At 54.5% G+C, this 18068-nt stretch overlaps 1 protein-coding gene across 5 annotated transcripts; it reads left to right on the top strand.

The window, feature by feature from the left end:
* The first annotated feature begins 1459 nt into the window (after window positions 1–1459).
* On the top strand, window positions 1460–18007 carry AGTRAP (angiotensin II receptor associated protein). Of its 5 annotated transcripts, none has more exons than XM_077997571.1 (6): window positions 1506–1604; window positions 12929–12963; window positions 13244–13340; window positions 14538–14643; window positions 15663–15837; window positions 17315–18007. In XM_077997571.1, exons 1-6 carry the CDS (start codon window positions 1578–1580, stop codon window positions 17358–17360), a joined length of 486 nt encoding a protein of 161 aa, XP_077853697.1. In that variant the 5' UTR covers window positions 1506–1577; the 3' UTR covers window positions 17361–18007.
* The last annotated feature ends 61 nt before the right edge of the window (window positions 18008–18068 follow it).

Here is an 18068-nt window from a genome sequence, read left to right as displayed (position 1 = left end):
TCTCGCTCTGTCGCCCAGGCTGGAGTGCAGTGGCGTGACCTCGGCTCACTACAAGCTCCATCCTGCTGGGTTCACGCCATTCTCCTGCCTCAGCCTCCCGTGTAGCTGGGACTACAGGTGCCCACCACCACGCCTGGCTATTTTTTTTTTTTTTTTTTTTTTGTATTTTTAGTAGAGACGGGGTTTCAGTGTGTTAGCCAGGATGGTCTCGATCTCCTGACCTCGTGATCCGCCCATCTCAGCCTCCCAAAGTGCTGGGATTATAGGCGTGAGCCACCGCGCCGGCAGGGGAGGAATTTCTTATGGTTTTTCAACTAGAGTTTTCTAAAACTTTTGGTATGCTGATTAAAGTGGGCTCCCACTAATTTGGCTCCTCAGGTGTTGTTTTTTGTTTGTTTGTTTGTTTGTTTTTCCCAGACAAGGTCTCACCCTGTCGCTCAGGCTGGAGTGCAGTGTCGTGCAGCCTCCGCGGTTCAAGCGATTCTCGTGCCCCAGCCTCCTGAGTAGCTGGGACTACAGGTATGCACCACCATACCCTGTTAATTTTGGTATTTTTAGTAGAGATGGGGTTTCACCATGTTGGCCAGGCTGGTCTCGAACTCCTGAGTTCAAGTGATCCACCCACCTTGGCCTCCCAAAGTGCTGGGATAACAGGGGTAAGCCACTGCGCCCAGCCTCCTCTTATGTTGATAATAACAATAGCTTGTGTGTCCTGCCCATTTACTAAGTGCCAGGCACTGTTCTCTCCTAGACCAAACGGTAGTTAGGCTCCTCTGAGTCCTCAGCTTGACTAGGCCTTGACTTTGGACCTCTGTGTCTTCCTGTCCTTGCTGGGCCTGAGCCTGCATAAACCAGTTTCAGCAAGAGTCCTGCTAAGTTAGCAAGAACTCCCCCATCCTTGATGTCTCCTCCCAGGAATCTTCCATCCCTGGTTCCCTCACTCTGCACTTTAGCTATAAATCCCTCCTGGGTCCTTGTTGTATTCAGTGTTGAGCCCAAACTCTCACTCCATGGCAATAACCCTACAGCAAGTCTTGAACGGTACTGGTTTAACTGTCCCAATAACGTTTTTTTTAGCAACAGCGGTTAGCTCATTTACTCTCACAAGGATCATATGAGGTAGGTATCCTAAATAGCCCATTTACACAGGGAAGTGGGAAGGAGGGAGGGTGCCCCCAAGGACGAGACACAAGCTGTTGCCACATCAGCACTTTGCGCCTGGACGGTACCCCAGTTGTCCTGGCTGCAGGCAGTCCCCACAGCCCGCTTCCTGGAGTATTAGCCAGGCAAGATACGCCCTGGGCGACAGAAACTCCGACTTTTGCCAGAGGCCCCCAGGTACTGCCTGGGCGGTGGCGGGAGCCTGGAGCTTGGCGGAAGGCGCGCCTGCCGACGCCGTCTCCTAGCAACCGAGCGGCGGTCACGTGACCCGCTCCAGCCCGCTTCACGTGGTCCGGAGCGGCGCTGGGGTTGGAGTCGCCGCAAAGGGCGGGGCGGGGCCGGGCAAGTTTGTTCCCCGAGTTCGGAGCCCAGGAGCCCCCGCGGCTGCCGCGCAGGTGCCCTCGGCCTGGGTCGAGATGGAGCTGCCTGCTGTGAACCTGAAGGTGGCAACGGGCTGGGGATGGGGGGTCCCCTTTGCGGGAGGAGGTGGGACATTTGCATTTTCCAGGAAGGTGGGAGGATCGGGAGTTTGGGGGAAAGAGGGATGGGAGGAAGGGAAGGTACAGACCCCACGCGAGAAGGAGGTGGGCAGGCAGGCCACAGCAGGGAGAGTGAGTCAGGCACAGGCCAGCAGGGCGACGCAGAGGGGCCGTTGGAGGTGGCAGGGGAGGGCAAGGGCCGCCCCTTCCCGGACTCAGACCCTCCAGCAGGCAGCGCTGGTCCCAGGATTGCTGTTGCCCGCATGCCCAGAATTCCCCTGGAGGAGGAGGAAGGCGCGCGGGAGGGGCTTGGAGGCGGCTCACCTCCCCCGCGCGGGGTCAGGGACTGGGCCTGCCCCCGGATCCCAGCACCGTCCCAGGACCTCCTTATTTGCTAAGTCGGGTTCAGGAAATCTGATGTTCCCAAGCAATTGGTTTTATTTTATTTTATTTTATTTTGTTGTTGTTGTTGTTGTTGAGACAGAGTCTTGCTTTGTCGCCCAGCCTGGAGTGCAGTGGCCGGATCTCAGCTCACTGCAAGCTCCGCCTCCCGGGTTCACGCCATTCTCCTGCCTCAGCCTCCTGAGTAGCTGGGACTACAGGCGCCCGCCACCTCGCCCGGCTAGGTTTTTGTATTTTTTAGTAGAGACGGGGTTTCACCGTGTTAGCCAGGATGGTCTCGATCTCCTGACCTTGTGATCCGCCCGTCTTGGCCTCCCAAAGTGCTGGGATTACAGGCGCTTGAGCCACCGCGCCCGGCCAGCAATTGGTTTTATAAAATTTACACGTCCAGCGCCCTTATTTCATAATGAAGAAGCACAAACTCCCACAGAAATTACTTAAAAGCAGAAAACCCCAACTTTGTGCACTGGGGAAAACGTTGTAGGGCTTCCTGTGGTGTCTTCATTTCCCGAGCCAAGCCGTGAGCTCAGTCCGGGTCTGGGTGCCAGCGGCTGTTCTTCTTTTTCTCCCCACCCAGCACCGTCGCCCACGTGTCTGGGCTCCCTTTGCATGAGAGGGGCTAGGAGCTTTAGCTTTGGTCAGGAAGGTGTGGACCTTGGACCAAACCGGCCATTTTGGGTCTTAGTGCATCCTCCTTTGAGGCAATATCTAGGAATGTCCTCTTACTCATAAGTGACGAAGCATTTAGCTCCCTGTTGGTGTCTGGCAGTAAAGGAACCTGAGAGATAGATGGTTACAAAACAATGGCTTAATACACTTTATTACACAACATCTGTGCTGACTTGCCATGGGCCCGTTTCCCTTCTTAATCATACTTGCTTCAGCAAACCTTCCTGAAGCTTCCAGTCCACGGTGGTGGGGAGACATGGCTGGAGCAGGGAAATGGGCTTGGGTGGAACATTCAGCTGGGAAGAAATTTACGTGACAGCAACCGAAGTTTGTTGGTATCAGTACCCACTCTATTCCAGGCAACATGGGGTTAACACCAACTGCCTTTTCTCTGATGAGGGATTTGCTTAAAATAATTGCTGAGAGAGGATCAGGTGAGGGCGGTGGGAGGGATAGAGCTCTCATTTATGGGCTTCTGTGGTGTGCCAGGTTATATAATCAAGGCAGCCTTATGAGAAAGCTGATGTGGTCATCTTTTTACAGATGAGCAAACTTCAGCTTAGACTGGGTAAGTTGCCAAGGTCCCACAGGCAGTAAGTGGCAGTATCAGGATTTGAACCCATAGGGCTCAGACTCCAGGGCCAGGTCCTTTCTGGGGTACCAGCTTAGTTAGGGCTGACTTTAACCTTGGCTGTTTCTGTCTTTTGGGAGGGCTTAGTCTCTTAGGGGCTTTTTTGAGCAACTTTTTAGGCCCGACAGGCTAAGCGCATCCACAAGTATGAGCTATGCTGGGCAGCTCAGCCAGGATGAAAAGGCTGGTCCTCCCCTTGACTTGGCAAACAAGATCCCCCATCTCCAAGGGTGTTATCCGCTACCAGTCAGAGACAACTAAGTGCTGGGTGGCCCTGAGGGGTCAGGGTTGCCAGGTCAGGTACAGGAGATCCAGGTGAATTTGAATTTCAGGTCAACAACGAACAGTTTTTTAGTATGAGTAAGTCTCAGGCAGTATGTGGAATATATTAACAAATTATTCATGATCTCATATTGGGAATTAACTGGGTGTTCTGTATTTTTGTTTGCTGAATCTGGCCATCCTGTGGAGAGCAGCCGTTGACTCCTTGCTTGCAGGCACTTAGGGGATGTTCTGAGATCAGAGCCCTTCAGGAGGTGGGGAACTGCTCCCTGCGGCCTGCGCTCCCTCATTTTGTATATTCCTTGGGCAAGGGCTGAGTGCCCGCTTCTGCCCAGCTCAACCAGAGTGGGCAGTGGTGCCAGGTGAGAAGAAACAGCTGCCCCAGGCCCTTTGCACAAAGGGCAGCCCCTGACTGAGCCTTGTCCATGTAAGAATGACATTGTGGGCCAGGTGTGGTGACTAAGCCCTGTCCATGCAAGAATGACATTGTGGGCCAGGTGCGGTGGCTCACTCCTGTAATCCCAGCACTTTGGGAGGCCAAGGTGGGTGGATCACGAGGTCAGGAGATCAAGACCATCCTGGCTAACATGGTGAAACCCCGTCTCTACTGAAAATACAAAAACAAAATGAGCCGGGCATGGTGGTGGGCACCTGTAGTCCCAGCTACTCGGGCGGCTGAGGCGGGAGAATGGCATGAACCTAGGAGGCATAGCTTGCAGCGAGCTGAGATCGCGCCACTGTACTCCAGCCTGGGCGACAGAACGAGACTCCGTCTCAAAAAAAAAAAAAAAAAAAAAAAAGAATGACATTGTGATGAGCTTAGAAAGTACTGGACTTGGGTTCAGAGGTCTTGTGGGAAGAGGACCTTGGGAGGAGGATCCTTTGGTCTAGCAGGTAGTGTAGCATTAGGGTTAAGAACTCAATAATGAACTCAGTAATGAGGGATGCAGGGCTGACTTCCTGACAGGCACTGTGTGGAGCGCTTTCCACACCTCTCCACCTCCCTGTACCACTGGATCCACACAACACTGAAGAAGGCATTATTGCCCTGCTTTACAGAAGAGCAAATAGCTGTTCTGAGAGGTCAGGTGACTTGCCCAAGGTCATTAGGTTCTAAAGTCATGGAGCCAGGATCAGATCCACCCGTTTGCCTCCAGCACCCATGAAGTTAACCGCTGCACGACTCTGCCTCCCATCTGTGGCAGCCCTGACTGGTGTCCCGGGACCCCGGCCACCCTGGGGGATCTCACTAGCACATGTAACGGGCCACCAAGTGTTTGCACAGGCCTGGTAGGAGTATATTCCATTTCTGGGAAGTCCTACCCCGCCATGGGTCCTCTAGTGGCAAACAAAGGGTTGAAGTCTTGGTCTTCATGCCTCGTTGGTTTCTCTTCAACCTTTCCTTCTCCAGGTTAGACTTCCTTATTTCCATCCGCCCTCTACGGCTCTTCGAGATCCTGACGGTGTAGCACAGTGGACAGAGCACAGGCTTTGCGGGCAGGCAGGTCTGCATTCAAGGTCTTGAGTAGGTTTCTGTGTGACCTTAAGTAGGTTTCTGAACTCTCTCAGTATCAATTTCTTCCTTGTAAAAAGAAGATAAATACAGTCCCTACCTCCTAGGATAATGGATCCCATGGTCCAGGAGGTAGTCTAGAATTAGGGTCACAAATTCAGGCTGGGCCAGGCATGGTGGCTCACGCCTGTAATCCTAGCACTTTGAGAGGCCCAGGCAGGTGGATCACTTGAGGTCAGGAGTTTGAGACCAGCCTGGCCAACATGATGTAACCCCATCTCTACTAAAAATACAAAAATTAGCCGGGTGTGGTGGTGCTCGCCTGTAGTCCCAGCTACTCAGGAGGCTGAGGCACCAAGGATCACTTGAACCTGGGAGGCAGAGGTTGCAGTGAGTTGAGATCGCACCACTGCACTCCAGCCTGGGCGACAGAGCAAGACTCTGTTTCATAAAACGGACAAACCTCCGGCTGGATAGATCGAATCTAACATTTGTGTCTGGGCTCTGTTGTTTGTAAGCTTTATGAATATGGGCCACTTTACTTAATCTCTCAGAGCCTCAGTTCTACCCCATACAGTTACACGGATGACATGAGTTAGGTGCAGTGCAGGTTAGATGCATGGCAGGCAGGTGCTTGTCAGTAGCAGGAGTTGCTGCTCTTGTTGACGATACAGGATCCCTGTCCCACATAGGTATTTAACAGTTAGTAAACGGATACTTACAGTGACCGTCCAGACAGATGCTTGTCTCTGGCAGTTGAGGCACCCTGTGGGACAAATGGGTACTGCCTCCATTTCGCGGAAGGGAGCCTGAGGCCTTGGTGCCTGGACCAGCACCCAGGTCTTCTGTTCCAACATAGCATCCTGGGACCCTCTGCTGCCTTGGCCCATTGACCCCTGTCTGGGAAAGAGCTGGGCGGCCTCCCCTGGGCTGAGCACTGTAGTGAGAGTCCAGGGGCTGAGGTCCGTCTTTCCTGTCCAGCTGGGAAAGGGGTCCTGGCCCTGCCACCCGTTTAGCTCAGGTCCTTCCCCTGCTTCCAGCTCCTCTTTCAGGCAGTACCTGAGAATCCTGTTTCTCTTTGGCTACCAGGAAGCTCTCCCAGGGCCAGCAGACAGTGCTTTTGTCCCGACAGTTACTGGCCCCTCTTTCCCTGGGCTGCCAGGAAGGGCAGGGCCCGTTTGGCTCAGTTTCTCCCTGGAGCCTTCCTGCACATTAAGGCCTCTCTGGGTGTCCTCCTGTTACAAAGATGAGGAAACTGAGGCAGGGGAGGCTTAGGCTTCTGGACATTTCTTTTCCCAGGGACTTAAGAGAAGCACATAGGCCGGGCACGGTGGCTCAAGCCTGTAATCCCAGCACTTTGGGAGGCCGAGACGGGCGGATCACAAGGTCAGGAGATCGAGACCATCCTGGCTAACATGGTGAAACCCCGTCTCTACTAAAAATACAAAAAAAACTAGCCGGGCGAGGTGGCAGGCGCCTGTAGTCCCAGCTACTCGGGAGGCTGAGGCAGGAGAATGGCATAAACCCGGGAGGCGGAGCTTGCAGTGAGCTGAGATCCGGCCACTGCACTCCAGCCTGGGCGACAGAGCGAGACTCCGTCTCAAAAAAAAAAAAAAAAAAAAAAAAAGAGAAGCACATGGTGCTAACTTTCTTCATGTTTATCAAACCAAAGTGACGTCACACAGAAGGGACTGTGTGTGTTCTAAGGATCTGCAGTATTTCCAGGTTACATCGTTTTCTTCCCTAACAGAGATGGCAGAGGTATGGACCCAGCTGGGTGCCCACTGTGTGCTACAGGCCCTTCCAGCACTACGAGGTCTTTATCTCACAGGTTGTAAGCGTGACCCTTGGGGTGCCCTGCAGATCAGCGGCCCCCGTGGGACTCAGCCTTTCATGCTAACTGCATTCTCTCCAGAATAATCCAGGGCTCTGCAGGGCCCATTTATTAAAGACCTTTTGTGTGCACAGTCTAGGCATAGGAGCCAGAGCATTGAAAATGAAGATCATTTCCAAAACAAGCCCAGAGTGGGAAGAGTTAGGTGTCGATTTTGGGGAGGAAAAGGGCGATGGGAGCTACCTCCCCTCTGTGTCTTTCCTCCGTGTCTTCTTTAAGTCTAAAAGCTAGATGTTGGGACCACTGTGGCCGACTGCGCAGTGTGGCCCTGAGCAAGTTCCTTTCTGTCTGTGGTCCATGGTTTACTATCAGACAGAGGAGACAGCGGTTAGCTCTGAAGATAAAGATCAGAATCATCCTCATGCCCAGCCCTGCCTGCCCCCAACTTCCTGTCCCTCCCTCCTCTTCCTTCCACTCACCTTCCACTCCAGCCACACTGGCTTCTGTTCAGTTTCCAGAAAGTTCCATGCCCCCCTTCTGCCACAGAGCCTTTGTGGGTGCCATCCCTCCTGCTCAAAATGCTCTTCTTCCCCTTCTGCCTCCCCCATCCCTTCCTCAGAGAAGCCCCTGACCTCCCCACCCTCCCAGCCTCCCTGCTGTTCAATTAGGTGCCCTTTAGCTTGCTATAGCTTTCCTTCAGGATGAGGGTTCACTGCACCTCCATTGCTAGGGCAGAGTACCTGGTTAGCGATGTTAGTTCTGAGAGCACAGCTCCAAATCTGCTCTGCACACCTCTGACTCCCCAGGGTGGATGAAAAGCAGGTGCCAGTGATGCTGGGTGACACTGAATGTTTAAGAAACTTAACACCATTTGATCACTTCAAGCCCCTAGGAATTGAAATCCATGGAAAACTATACCTCCCCGCCTCAGTTTCCCCATCTTTGTAATGGGGAGAGGCCTGATGGCTGGACAACACAGCCTGGGTCTGAGTCCTGGCTCTGCCATTGGCCTGCTCTGTGACCTTGGGCAAGTGACTTCCTTCTGAACCTCAGTTTTCTCAGCTGTAAAATGGGGATAATAAGACCTCAGAGGGCCGGGCGCGGTGGCTCAAGCCTGTAATCCCAGCACTTTGGGAGGCCGAGGCGGGCGGATCACAAGGTCAGGAGATCGAGACCACGGTGAAACCCCGTCTCTACTAAAAATACAAAAAATTAGCCGGGCGCGGTTGTGGGCGCCTGTAGTCCCAGCTACTCGGGAGGCTGAGGCAGGAGAATGGCGTGAACCTGGGAGGCGGAGCTTGCAGTGAGCCGAGATCGCGCCACTGCACTCCAGCCTGGGCGACAGAGCAAGACTCCGTCTCAAAAAAAAAACAAAAAAAAAAAACAAAAAAAAAGACCTCAGAGGATTGTGAGGATTTAGTGCTTTTATATACAGAAAGCACTTAGAATGGCACCTAGCACGTAGGGAGTGCCCAATAGTAGACGAAGGTAGGTGAGGCGATGGCAAAGATCCCTTCTAGAGCTTGCCTTCTGTAAACACACTACTGAGCCTGGTCAGAGTCTCGAGATCTTCTTTTTTTTTTTTTTTTTTTTTGAGACGGAGTCTCTCTCTGTCGTCCAGGCTGGAGTGCAGTGGCCGGATCTCAGCTCACTGCAAGCTCCGCCTCCCGGGTTTACGCCATTCTCCTGCCTCAGCCTCCCGAGTAGCTGGGACTACAGGCGCCCGCCACCTCGCCCGGCTAGTTTTTTGTATTTTTTTTTAGTAGAGACGGGGTTTCACCGGGTTAGCCAGGATGGTCTCGATCTCCTGACCTCGTGATCCGCCCGTCTCAGCCTCCCAAAGTGGTGGGATTACAGGCTTGAGCCACCGCGCCTGGCTGAGATCTTCTTAAAGTTTTGTGCGTCGGTCCTTACAGAATTATTTTCCTAGTCTTTTGGAGCTGGGAGAGGAATTTCTTTTGGGCCACAGAGCCAGGCCCCTTGTGGTTCACTCTGGCCCCCGGTCCTGGAGGTAAAGGTGAAGTATCTCAGCCTCTAGCTCTGGATTCCATCTGCCCCGTGTGTGAACCTTTCTCACAAGCCCAAACAGTTCCCAGCTGAAGGCCCGCGTCCCCAGCGGGGAGGTTGGGTGCACTGGGTTTGGAGGCGGGTTTGAAATTTAATTCCAGTTTTGCCACTTGCTACCTGTGGAGTCTTGATCAACATAATTTATCTTTGAATCTTGTTTTCTCATCTGTGAAATGGGAATAATAGTATCTGTTCCAGAGGCTGCTGTGAGGTCCAGATAAGGTCATGTGAGACGGTTGGCATAGGGCCTGGCACATAGTTGGTGTGTGGTCAAAAGTAACTCTTCTAGAAATGTTTTATCTCCTCTGCCAGAGCGAGTTTGTCTTTCTTTCTTTTCTTTCTTTCCCTCTTTCCTTTCTTTCCCTTCTTTCCTTCCTTTCCCTTCCCCTTCCCCTTCCCTATCCTCTTCCCCTTCTCCTTCCCCTTCCCCCCTCCCTTCCTTCCTTCCTTCCTTCCTTCCTTCCTTCCTTCCTTCCTTCCTTCCTCCCTCCCTCCCTTCCTCCCTCCCTTCCCCCCTTCCCCCTTCCCCCCTTCCCCCTTCCCCCCTTCCCTCCTTCCCCCCTTCCTTCCTTCCTCCCTCCCTTCCTCCCTCCCTCACTCCCTCCCTTCCCCCCTTCCCCCTTCCCCCCTTCCCTCCTTCCCTCCTTCCTTCCTTCCTTCCTTCCCTCTGTCCCCCAGGCTGTAGTGCAGTGGCCCGATCTTCACTCACTGCATACTCGACCTCACTGGCTCAAGTGATTCTCCCACCTCAGCCTCCCAAGTAGCTGGGACTATAGGCGTACTCCACCATGCCTGGCTAATTTTTTGATTTTTTGTAGAGATGGGGTCTTACTTTGTTGGCCAGGTTGTTCTCGAACTCCTGGGCTCAAGCGGTCTTCCCCCTCAACCTCCTAGCGTGTTGGGATTACAGGCGTGAGCCACCGGACCCGGCCCGGAGTTCTTTTTCGCAGGTGGTGAGGGCTCCTTCTGCCTTTTCACCCAGGCTGGAAACCCCGGCCTTCTTCGCAAACCTTGCCCGTGTCTGTGCCAGCACGCTGCCTCTGCCCCAGGCGTGTGGCGTCTCTCCCTTCCAGCCTGCCCCCTCGATCCCTTGAGTAAACTTCTCCTAGGGCCCTCATTGACCACCAGGCCTGTTGAAGCTTCCAATTTGGGGCTTCCGGCCTCCCCAAAATCTCTGTGCCACCCCACCCCCACCTCAACCATCTCCACGCTCACCGCCACACACGCAGGGCCTGGGGCTCGGCCCCACCTTTGCTTGGCTGAGCCCTGCTCATACTTTGTGCTCAACCCAGGTCCCTCCTCTTTGGAAGCTCTTGCTGCAGCTGCCTGCCCTCCCGAGGCATCTGCTTTTTTTTTTTTTTTTTTTTGAGATGGAGTCTCACTCTGTTGCCCAGGCTGGAATGCAGTGGCCTGATCTGGGCTCCCTGCAACCTCTGCCTCCCAGATTCAAGCAATTTTCATGCCTCAACTTCTGGAGTAGCTGGGATTACAGGTGCCCACCACCACGCCTAGCTAATTTCTGTATTTTTAGTAGAGATGGGGTTTCACCATGTTGGCCAGGCTGGTCTCGAACTCCTGACCTCAAGTGATCTGCCTGCCTTGGCCTCCCAAAGTGCTGGGATTACAGGCTTGAGCCACCGCGCCCGGCCCATCTGCCCTTTTTTTATGTGCTTTCCAGTCAGGGCCTTGTTGATGTCCTGGAGTAGAGACCAGTTCCAGGAGAGGAGGCTGTTATTTTAAGGACATAGAGGGCATTAAAAAGGGTAAAATATTGTAGTCAGGTGCAGTGGCTCCTGCCTATAATCCGAGCACTTTGGGAGACCAAGGTGGGTGGATTGCTTGAGCCCAGGAATTTGAGACTAGCCTAGTTAACATAGGGAGACCTCATCTCTACAAAAAAAAAAATAGCTGGGCCTGGAGGTACACACCTGTAGTCCCAGCTACTGGGGAGGCCGAAGCAGGAGGATCACTTAAGCCCAGGAGTTCAAGGCTGCAGTGAGCTGTGATGGTGCCACTGAACTCCAGCCTGACCCACAGAGCAAGACCCTGTCTCAAAATTAAAAAAGAAGAAAGTAGAATATTGCAGAAATCCAGAAGAATAGCCAGAGGGATTTTTGTTGTTGTTGTTTTTCGTTACCATAAGACATACCAAGCTGTCTCCCTGTAGAAAAGTCTCAGTGGCGTCCCTCACTGCACTTGGCATGAAGCCCACGCTCCTTCCCAAGGCCCTCAGGCCCCCCTACCTGTCCCCAGCCACCCTCCCTTTGCTGGCTTTCTCCAGCCACAACAGCTGCTTTCCCCTCTGCCCCCACACAGTGCCCCAGCTCCAGTGTCCCAAGAAATCACCCTCACGTGAGCCCCCACCCCACCACTCTGCCTCTTCTGATTTCAGAGCAGATTCCCTGCACTCCACAAAGGAGCCTCCCGCCCTTGTGTTACAGGAAGCGGGTCCCGATCCAGACCCCAAGAGAGGGTTCTTGGATCTCGCACAAGAAAGAATTCAGGGCGAGTCCATAGAGTAAAGTGAAAGCAAGTTTATTAAGAAAGTAAAAGAATAAAAGAATGGCTACTCCATAGGCAGAGCATCCCTGAGGGCTGCTGCTTGCCCTTTTATTTTTTTAATTAATTTGTTTGTTTGTTTGTTTATCTTTGAGATGGAGTTTCGCTCTTGTCCCCCAGGCTGGAGTGCAATGGCACGATACCGGCTCACTGCAACCTCCACCTCCCAGGTTCAAGCAATTCTCCTGTCTCAGCCTCCTGAGTAGCTGGGATTACAGGCGCACACCACCATGCCTGGCTAATTTTTGTATTTTTTATTTATTTATTTATTTATTTATTTTTGAGACGGAGTCTCCCTCTGTTGCCCAGGCTGGAGTGCAGTGGCCGGATCTCAGCTCACTGCAAGCTCCACCTCCCGGGTTCACGCCATTCTCCTGCCTCAGCCTCCCGAGTAGCTGGGACTACAGGCGCCCGCCACCTCGCCCGGCTAGTTTTTTGTATTTTTTAGTAGAGACGGGGTTTCACCGTGTTAGCCAGGATGGTCTCGATCTCCTGACCTTGTGATCCGCCTGTCTCGGCCTCCCAAAGTGCTGGGATTACAGGCTTGAGCCACCGCACCCGGCCAATTTTTGTATTTTTTAGTAGAGACAGGGTTTCACCATGTTGGCCGGGCTGGTCCTGAACTCTTGACCTCAGGTGATCCACCCGCCTCAGCCTCCCAAAGTGCTGGGATTACAGGCGTGAGCCACCGCGCCCAGCCTGGTTGCCCATTTTTATAGTTATTTCTTGATAATACGCTAACCTAGGGGTAGATTATTCATGCCTCCCCTTTTTAGACCATAAGGGGTAACTTTGTGACGTTGCCATGGCAGTTGTAAACTGTCATGACGCTGGTGGAAGTGTAGCAGTGAGGACGACCAGAGTTTACTCTTGTGGCCATCTCGATTTGGGTGGGTTTTAGCCAGCTTCTTTACTGTAACTCGTTTTGTCAGCAAGATCTTTATGACCCGTACCTTGTGCTGACCTCCTATCTCATCCTGTGACTTAGAATGCCTTAACTGTCTGTGAATGCAGCCCACTAGGTTTCAGCCTTATTTTACCCAGCTCCTATTCAAGATGGAGTTGATCTGGTTCAAACGCCTCTGACTCTTGGAAGGGGCGTGGGTGTCAGTGAAGGCATGAAGCGGCCCCTCCCTGACCTGGCCTGCTTTCTTCCTCCTCCTTCACTCCTGGGCCACCTGCAGTTGCTGGTTTGTCTTTTCAACAGACATTTCTGAGGCCCTCAGAGGTGCCGGGTGCAGGGGCCTCCTGTGTTTTCTGCACCTGATGCTTTCCTGCCCCTGTGGTGGTCATGTTCACAGACCTCTTCTCCCCCCCTTGTCATACCACAGGTGATTCTCCTAGGTCACTGGCTGCTGACAACCTGGTAAGTGACTCTGTGGGTATCTCTGTGTCTCCTGCGGTCTCAGGGTCTGTGTCAGCCGGGTCAGGTCCTGGCTCTGCCATGTTTTAGCCGGGTCACTTTGGGCCAAACAGCTGTGCCTCTCAGGTCATCTGTACAATAGGCATAAGGATTGCACACCCTGCAGGAGCTGGGAGGGAGATGAGGAAGAGTGCTCATCAGAGCTCCCCAGGGCCTGCCCCGCAGTGAGGCCTCAGCATTGCGGCTTGATTTTCACCTTTACCATCTCTTTTAATCTGTTGAGCTTCTGGAGACATTTCTCTGCCAAACCAAGACTGGAAACCCCTGAGCTCACATGTGCACTTTGTAAACTTTGCAGTGCAGCACACAGGGCAACAGCTGTGAGTAATATGAACAGTAGCCATCATGGTTCACGACCTTGAGAAGCAGGGCCAAAATACAGATTTCTTAGTCACACTTCCCCAAGATTCTGAGTTGGTGATTCTGGGCTGGGACCCAGGCACCTGCTTTCTTAAAAGCAAAAAATAAGATGGTTTATTCAAAGACGTATTGAACCAAATGGCACTTCACACCTGCCTTGTACATGTCTTCTGCATGTTACACTGCAGTGAATGTCCCATAAATCTAGGAAGCATTGGTAATAAACGAGGTAGACTTGGTCCCTGTCCTTCTGAGTCGTCTTTGCAGCACAGCAGGGTGAGCAAGAGCATGGCCTCTCCAGCCAGACTCCAAATCCCAGGCCTACTGCTCAGCAGCTGTGTGACCTTGGGCAAGTTACTTAACCTCTCTGTGCCTTAGTTTCCTTATCTCTAAAGTAAGGATAACAGTAATACTGCCTTCCTAGGGTTGTTAATATAAATGCACATAAATGAGTTAATTTAAAGCACTTAGAACCATGCCAGGTACTAGCAAGTGATCTGTGTTCACTATGATTTTGATTGGATTGACAAGCAAATAAGTAAGTCAACAATGTCAGTTAGTGGCAATACCCTAAAAAAGATAATAGGGCGGAGCTTGTGTTAGGAAAATGACAAGGTTGTACTTAGCACTGGTGGGTGAGGGAAGGAGTCTCAGGGTGAACATTCAAGTTGCCACTGAATGACAAAAGGAGGGCCAGGTGTCAGGGTAGAGGGTGCCCGCCACACAGGGCAGTGGCTGGGAGGTCAGCAAGGGCGGAGCTGTGTCCAGGATCCCACGGGCCCCTTAAGTCCTGGTGAAGAGTCTGCATTTTATTCTAAATGGGACAGAAAACTGTTGGAGGATTTTTAGCAGAGGAGTGACAGCATCTGACTACATTATGGGTTGCTGTTTAGAGAACAGAGTGGCAGTCAGGACACTGGCACAGGGTGGCTGCGGCTGTCGTCTGGCAGGAGAGGGAGGTGCTTTGGATCTACAGGGACACAGCCAGATCCAGGGTCTGGGTGGGAGGCAGAGCCCATAGGATTTGCTGGCACACAGCCAAGTGGCCTCGAAGACTATGGTGTGTTCTGGGAGGAGGCCCTGAGACCCCGGAGCAGGAGGGAGGTGACCTGTGGGGTGGTGGTCGCCTGACAGGACTGAGCTACCTCTTCCTACAGGGGCTGCATTGTATTCTCGGGCTCCTATGCCTGGGCCAACTTCACTGTCCTGGCCTTGGGTGTGTGGGCTGTGGCTCAGCGGGACTCCATCGACGCCATAAGCATGGTGAGCCAGGGTGGGGGAGAGGCGGCAGGGTGGTGGAGAGGCGGCAGGGTGGGAGAGAGGCGGCAGGGTGGGGGAGAGGCGGCAGGGTGGGGGAGAGGCGGCAGGGTGGTGGAGAGGCGGCAGGGTGGGGGAGAGGCGGCAGGGTGGGGGAGAGGCAGCAGGGTAGGGGAGAGGCGGCAGGGTGGGGGGCTGCAGCACAGGGTGAAGCACAGCCTGGCTCTGCCACCCCGTCCCGTCCCAATATTCTCCCTTTTCCTTGGGCTGCCACTTCCCATTGTCTAAAGCCTTGTTCATCAGCCTCCTGGGCTCCGGCCCATGCCTGTCTTCAGGAGCCCAGCCTGCTGCTCTTGTCTGGCTTAGAGAACCCCAAGTCTGCCATTATCTCCCCGAGGAAAGCCATGGGGTGGGTCCCACCGGTGCCTCAGATTAGCCACTTCGCCAGAGCGGCAGAACATCCCCTGTAACCTGCCCCTGGGGCTCTCTTTTAGGGGAGGGGCTGTGGCTGGGAGACCCGGCCAAGGGGGCACTCCACACTTTAGGAAGTAGAGGTGACCCTGCCCCACCAAAACCTCCCACAGGGGGAGCTTCTCAGCACCCACCCAGCCCCGTGGGGCAGTGAGCGCTCCCCGCACGGGCTCTTCAAGCCGAGGCCAGGGCCTCAGGATGACTGAAAAAGGATTTTCTTTGTGTTGGAGACAGACTGGGTGAACTCCAAGGAACCTTCCTCTGTGGCGGTTCTAGAACCAAGTCTTGTGCCCGTCATGGCCTTGGAGGTGACGGGAAATGGGTGGGGAGGGAGGCTCTGGTGGAACCGAGACCTGGACCCCCGGCGTCCCTGCCCCCAGACTGCAGTCCCAGCCAGCGGCTCCCCAACGGGGTCCTGCCTGCTTGCTTGATCTGTTTTCCAGCAAAACTCAAGGACACAGTAGGGCACGAAACAGCTTCCCATCCGGTATATGGTGGGGGAGCCACGGGGCGCGGCGGGGGTGCTGTGCTCATCAGTGTGGTGTGTCTTGCAGTTTCTGGGTGGCTTGCTGGCCACCATCTTCCTGGACATCGTGCACATCAGCATCTTCTACCCGCGGGCCAGCCTCACGGACACAGGCCGCTTTGGCGCGGGCATGGCCATCCTCAGCTTGCTGCTCAAGCCGCTCTCGTGCTGCTTCGTCTACCACATGTACCGGGAGCGTGGGGGTGAGCTCCGGGTCCACACTGGTGAGGCCACTACCTCCAGCCAGCTCCCCACTCTTGTCTCTCCCTTGCCTGGCCCCCAGCCTCTCCCTCAGTAAGCCCGCCTTGCCCCATGGGGCCAGGGCTCAAGGTGCAGGGAGAGCGTGGCATGGGCGCTCTGTACCAGGCTGGACAGGTCCAAGCTCCTAGTGTCTGCTGCAGGAGCCCAGGGGTCCTCTGGCTGTCCTGGTCTGCCGCGACCTTCTCCTGCTGTGAAGCTGAGGCTGGGCCCTTCTCTCAGCCCAGGGCACAGGCACAGCTTGGGGTATCATTTAGTTCCCAGGGGCAGCCCTGGGCTGTCTCCATCCTGAGGGCCACAGGCACCTACAGGTCTCCTTTCTGTTTCCACGGGGGCCCATCACTGGAACCCCATTTCCTGCCATGTGGGGTCTTCCCTCTCTTGAGGCAGAGACTGTGCTAGGTGGCCAAGGGAGAGCCCGCACCAGTGTAGGCTGTGGGAGCCTCAACGAGGACAGCCCTGAACAGGGAGTACTTTCCCTGCCCACTGGCCCCTCCCCACTCGCCCAGCCTTACACCTGCCCTCTCCCACGCCCTCTCTGAACTCCTGAACCCCTTCTCCTGGTGGCCGAGCCATTTGCCTGCTCTCTGACACCTCTCTCTCTCCCATTTTCTCTTTGAGAGGAGTGGAGGGAGGTGGTGGGGTGTGGCCTTCTGCCTTTCACTCCTGAGAAGAGATGCCCTAGGTGGCCTATGACTGCCACCAGCTGGTCGAGGGTAGGAATGGCCTGGGGCTGCCCACAGTGGCTGACCTCAGCACTGCCTGGGCCTGCCTCCGGTGAGGGGCGCCAGAATGTTTCTCCCATTAGACAGATGAGGAAACTGAGGCCCATATCCCTTGGGACTTGTTCAGGATCTCAGGATGAATGTACAGAGTAGGGGATGGGAGTCAGGCATTGGGGTACTCGGAGCCCTACGGCCCTGCCTTGGACCCAGCCCCAGTCTCTGAGGCCATCTGGATATGGTAATGTGGTGTCCTTGTACCTGGGAGGGGAACTGGAGAGGACTGCATGGGCCCGGGGCTGGCATCCCTCTGCCCAGGTTCCTGAGCACTCGCTGCCTGGGGAAGCCCATGGCACAGGGGCTAGGAGCCTGGCTTTGGATCGGCTGCCTAGGCGTGGATCCCAGCATCATCAGCTTCGAGCTGTGTGATCTTGGGCAAGTCAGTTCATCTCTTTGACCCACAGTTTCCCCATCTGTAAAGTGGGGACAATAAAAATACCCGCTGCATAGGGATATGGCAGGATTGAATGAATAATACATGCTAAAGGTTGAGTGCCTGGGGCTGCTGCCTGTGTCTCTGTGCATGATGTCAGGATGCCCAGCCCAAGGGTGGCGGGGGTGGGTCTTGGGTTGGACTTAGCCAAACATTCCGAGTTCTCACCCTTCATTTTTCTTTCCCGCCATGTCCCCTGCCACCCAGGTTTCCTTGGACCTTCTCAGGACCGTGGTGCCTACCAGACGATTGACTCAGCAGAGGCACCCGCAGATCCCTTTGCAGTCCCAGAGGGCAGGGGTCAAGATGCCCGAGGGTACTGAAGCCAGCCACACTGTGCCCGGCCCCGCCCCGGGCCTTCCTTGTGCCTGGGAGGTCGTTCTAGGGATGCTCCTGGCCTCCATCTCTTGGACCTAAGATGGAATGTGTCCCCAGCTCAGGGATTGCCTGAACCAAGTGCCCTGAGAGGCCAGGAGCCCCCATGGGTCACCCAGTGCCTTGCACACTCCTGTCCCAAACTCCCTGAGGCCTCCCCTCCCTTCAGGGCACCCACTGGTTCCCAGGCTGGAACCATGGTCTCTCTTCACCTCCTACCGCACCACAGAGGCCCCCAGCTGAGTCCCGCCTGAGTGTGGCAGGCTCAGGCCTTTAAGGACCACTGATGCCCCCTGAGGCCTCCCCTGAGTTTGTCAGGCTTCAGTGGAAGCCCTGAGAGCTTCAGGTCCTGCTCAGCTCCAGGAGCCGTCTGGCATGGGAGTGAGGCCCCGTGCTTCTCACTGCCTGGTCACGTGGTGGCTAGGGATGCAGGGCTGGAGGTCAGAGGCGTCAGCAACACTGTGACCCATCACAGCCTCCAGCCTCCCTTTTCGGAGCCACAGCATTAAAGTTTGGGGAATTCTATAGATGGGCTGTGTTTTGAGCCACTTTCAGTCTCCTGGCTGGGCTGGGGCCTGGCCTTGTT

Source organism: Macaca mulatta, chromosome 1, assembly GCF_049350105.2.
Source record: "Macaca mulatta isolate MMU2019108-1 chromosome 1, T2T-MMU8v2.0, whole genome shotgun sequence".
NCBI lineage: Eukaryota > Metazoa > Chordata > Mammalia > Primates > Cercopithecidae > Macaca > Macaca mulatta.
The sequence above is the reverse complement of the archived record's forward strand: the minus strand, read 5'-3'. Positions and strand labels throughout refer to the sequence as shown.

What these genes read in the sequence shown, in the direction of transcription:
- AGTRAP (XM_077997571.1), top strand. Translation starts at nt 1,578, where the DNA reads ATGGAGCTGCCTGCTGTGAACCTGAAG. An exon ending in CACTGGCTGCTGACAACCTG is followed by an intron (nt 12,964 to 13,243) that starts GTAAGTGACTCT and finishes TAATCTGTTGAG; the next exon opens with CTTCTGGAGACATTTCTCTG. An exon ending in CCATCGACGCCATAAGCATG is followed by an intron (nt 14,644 to 15,662) that starts GTGAGCCAGGGT and finishes TGTGTCTTGCAG; the next exon opens with TTTCTGGGTGGCTTGCTGGC.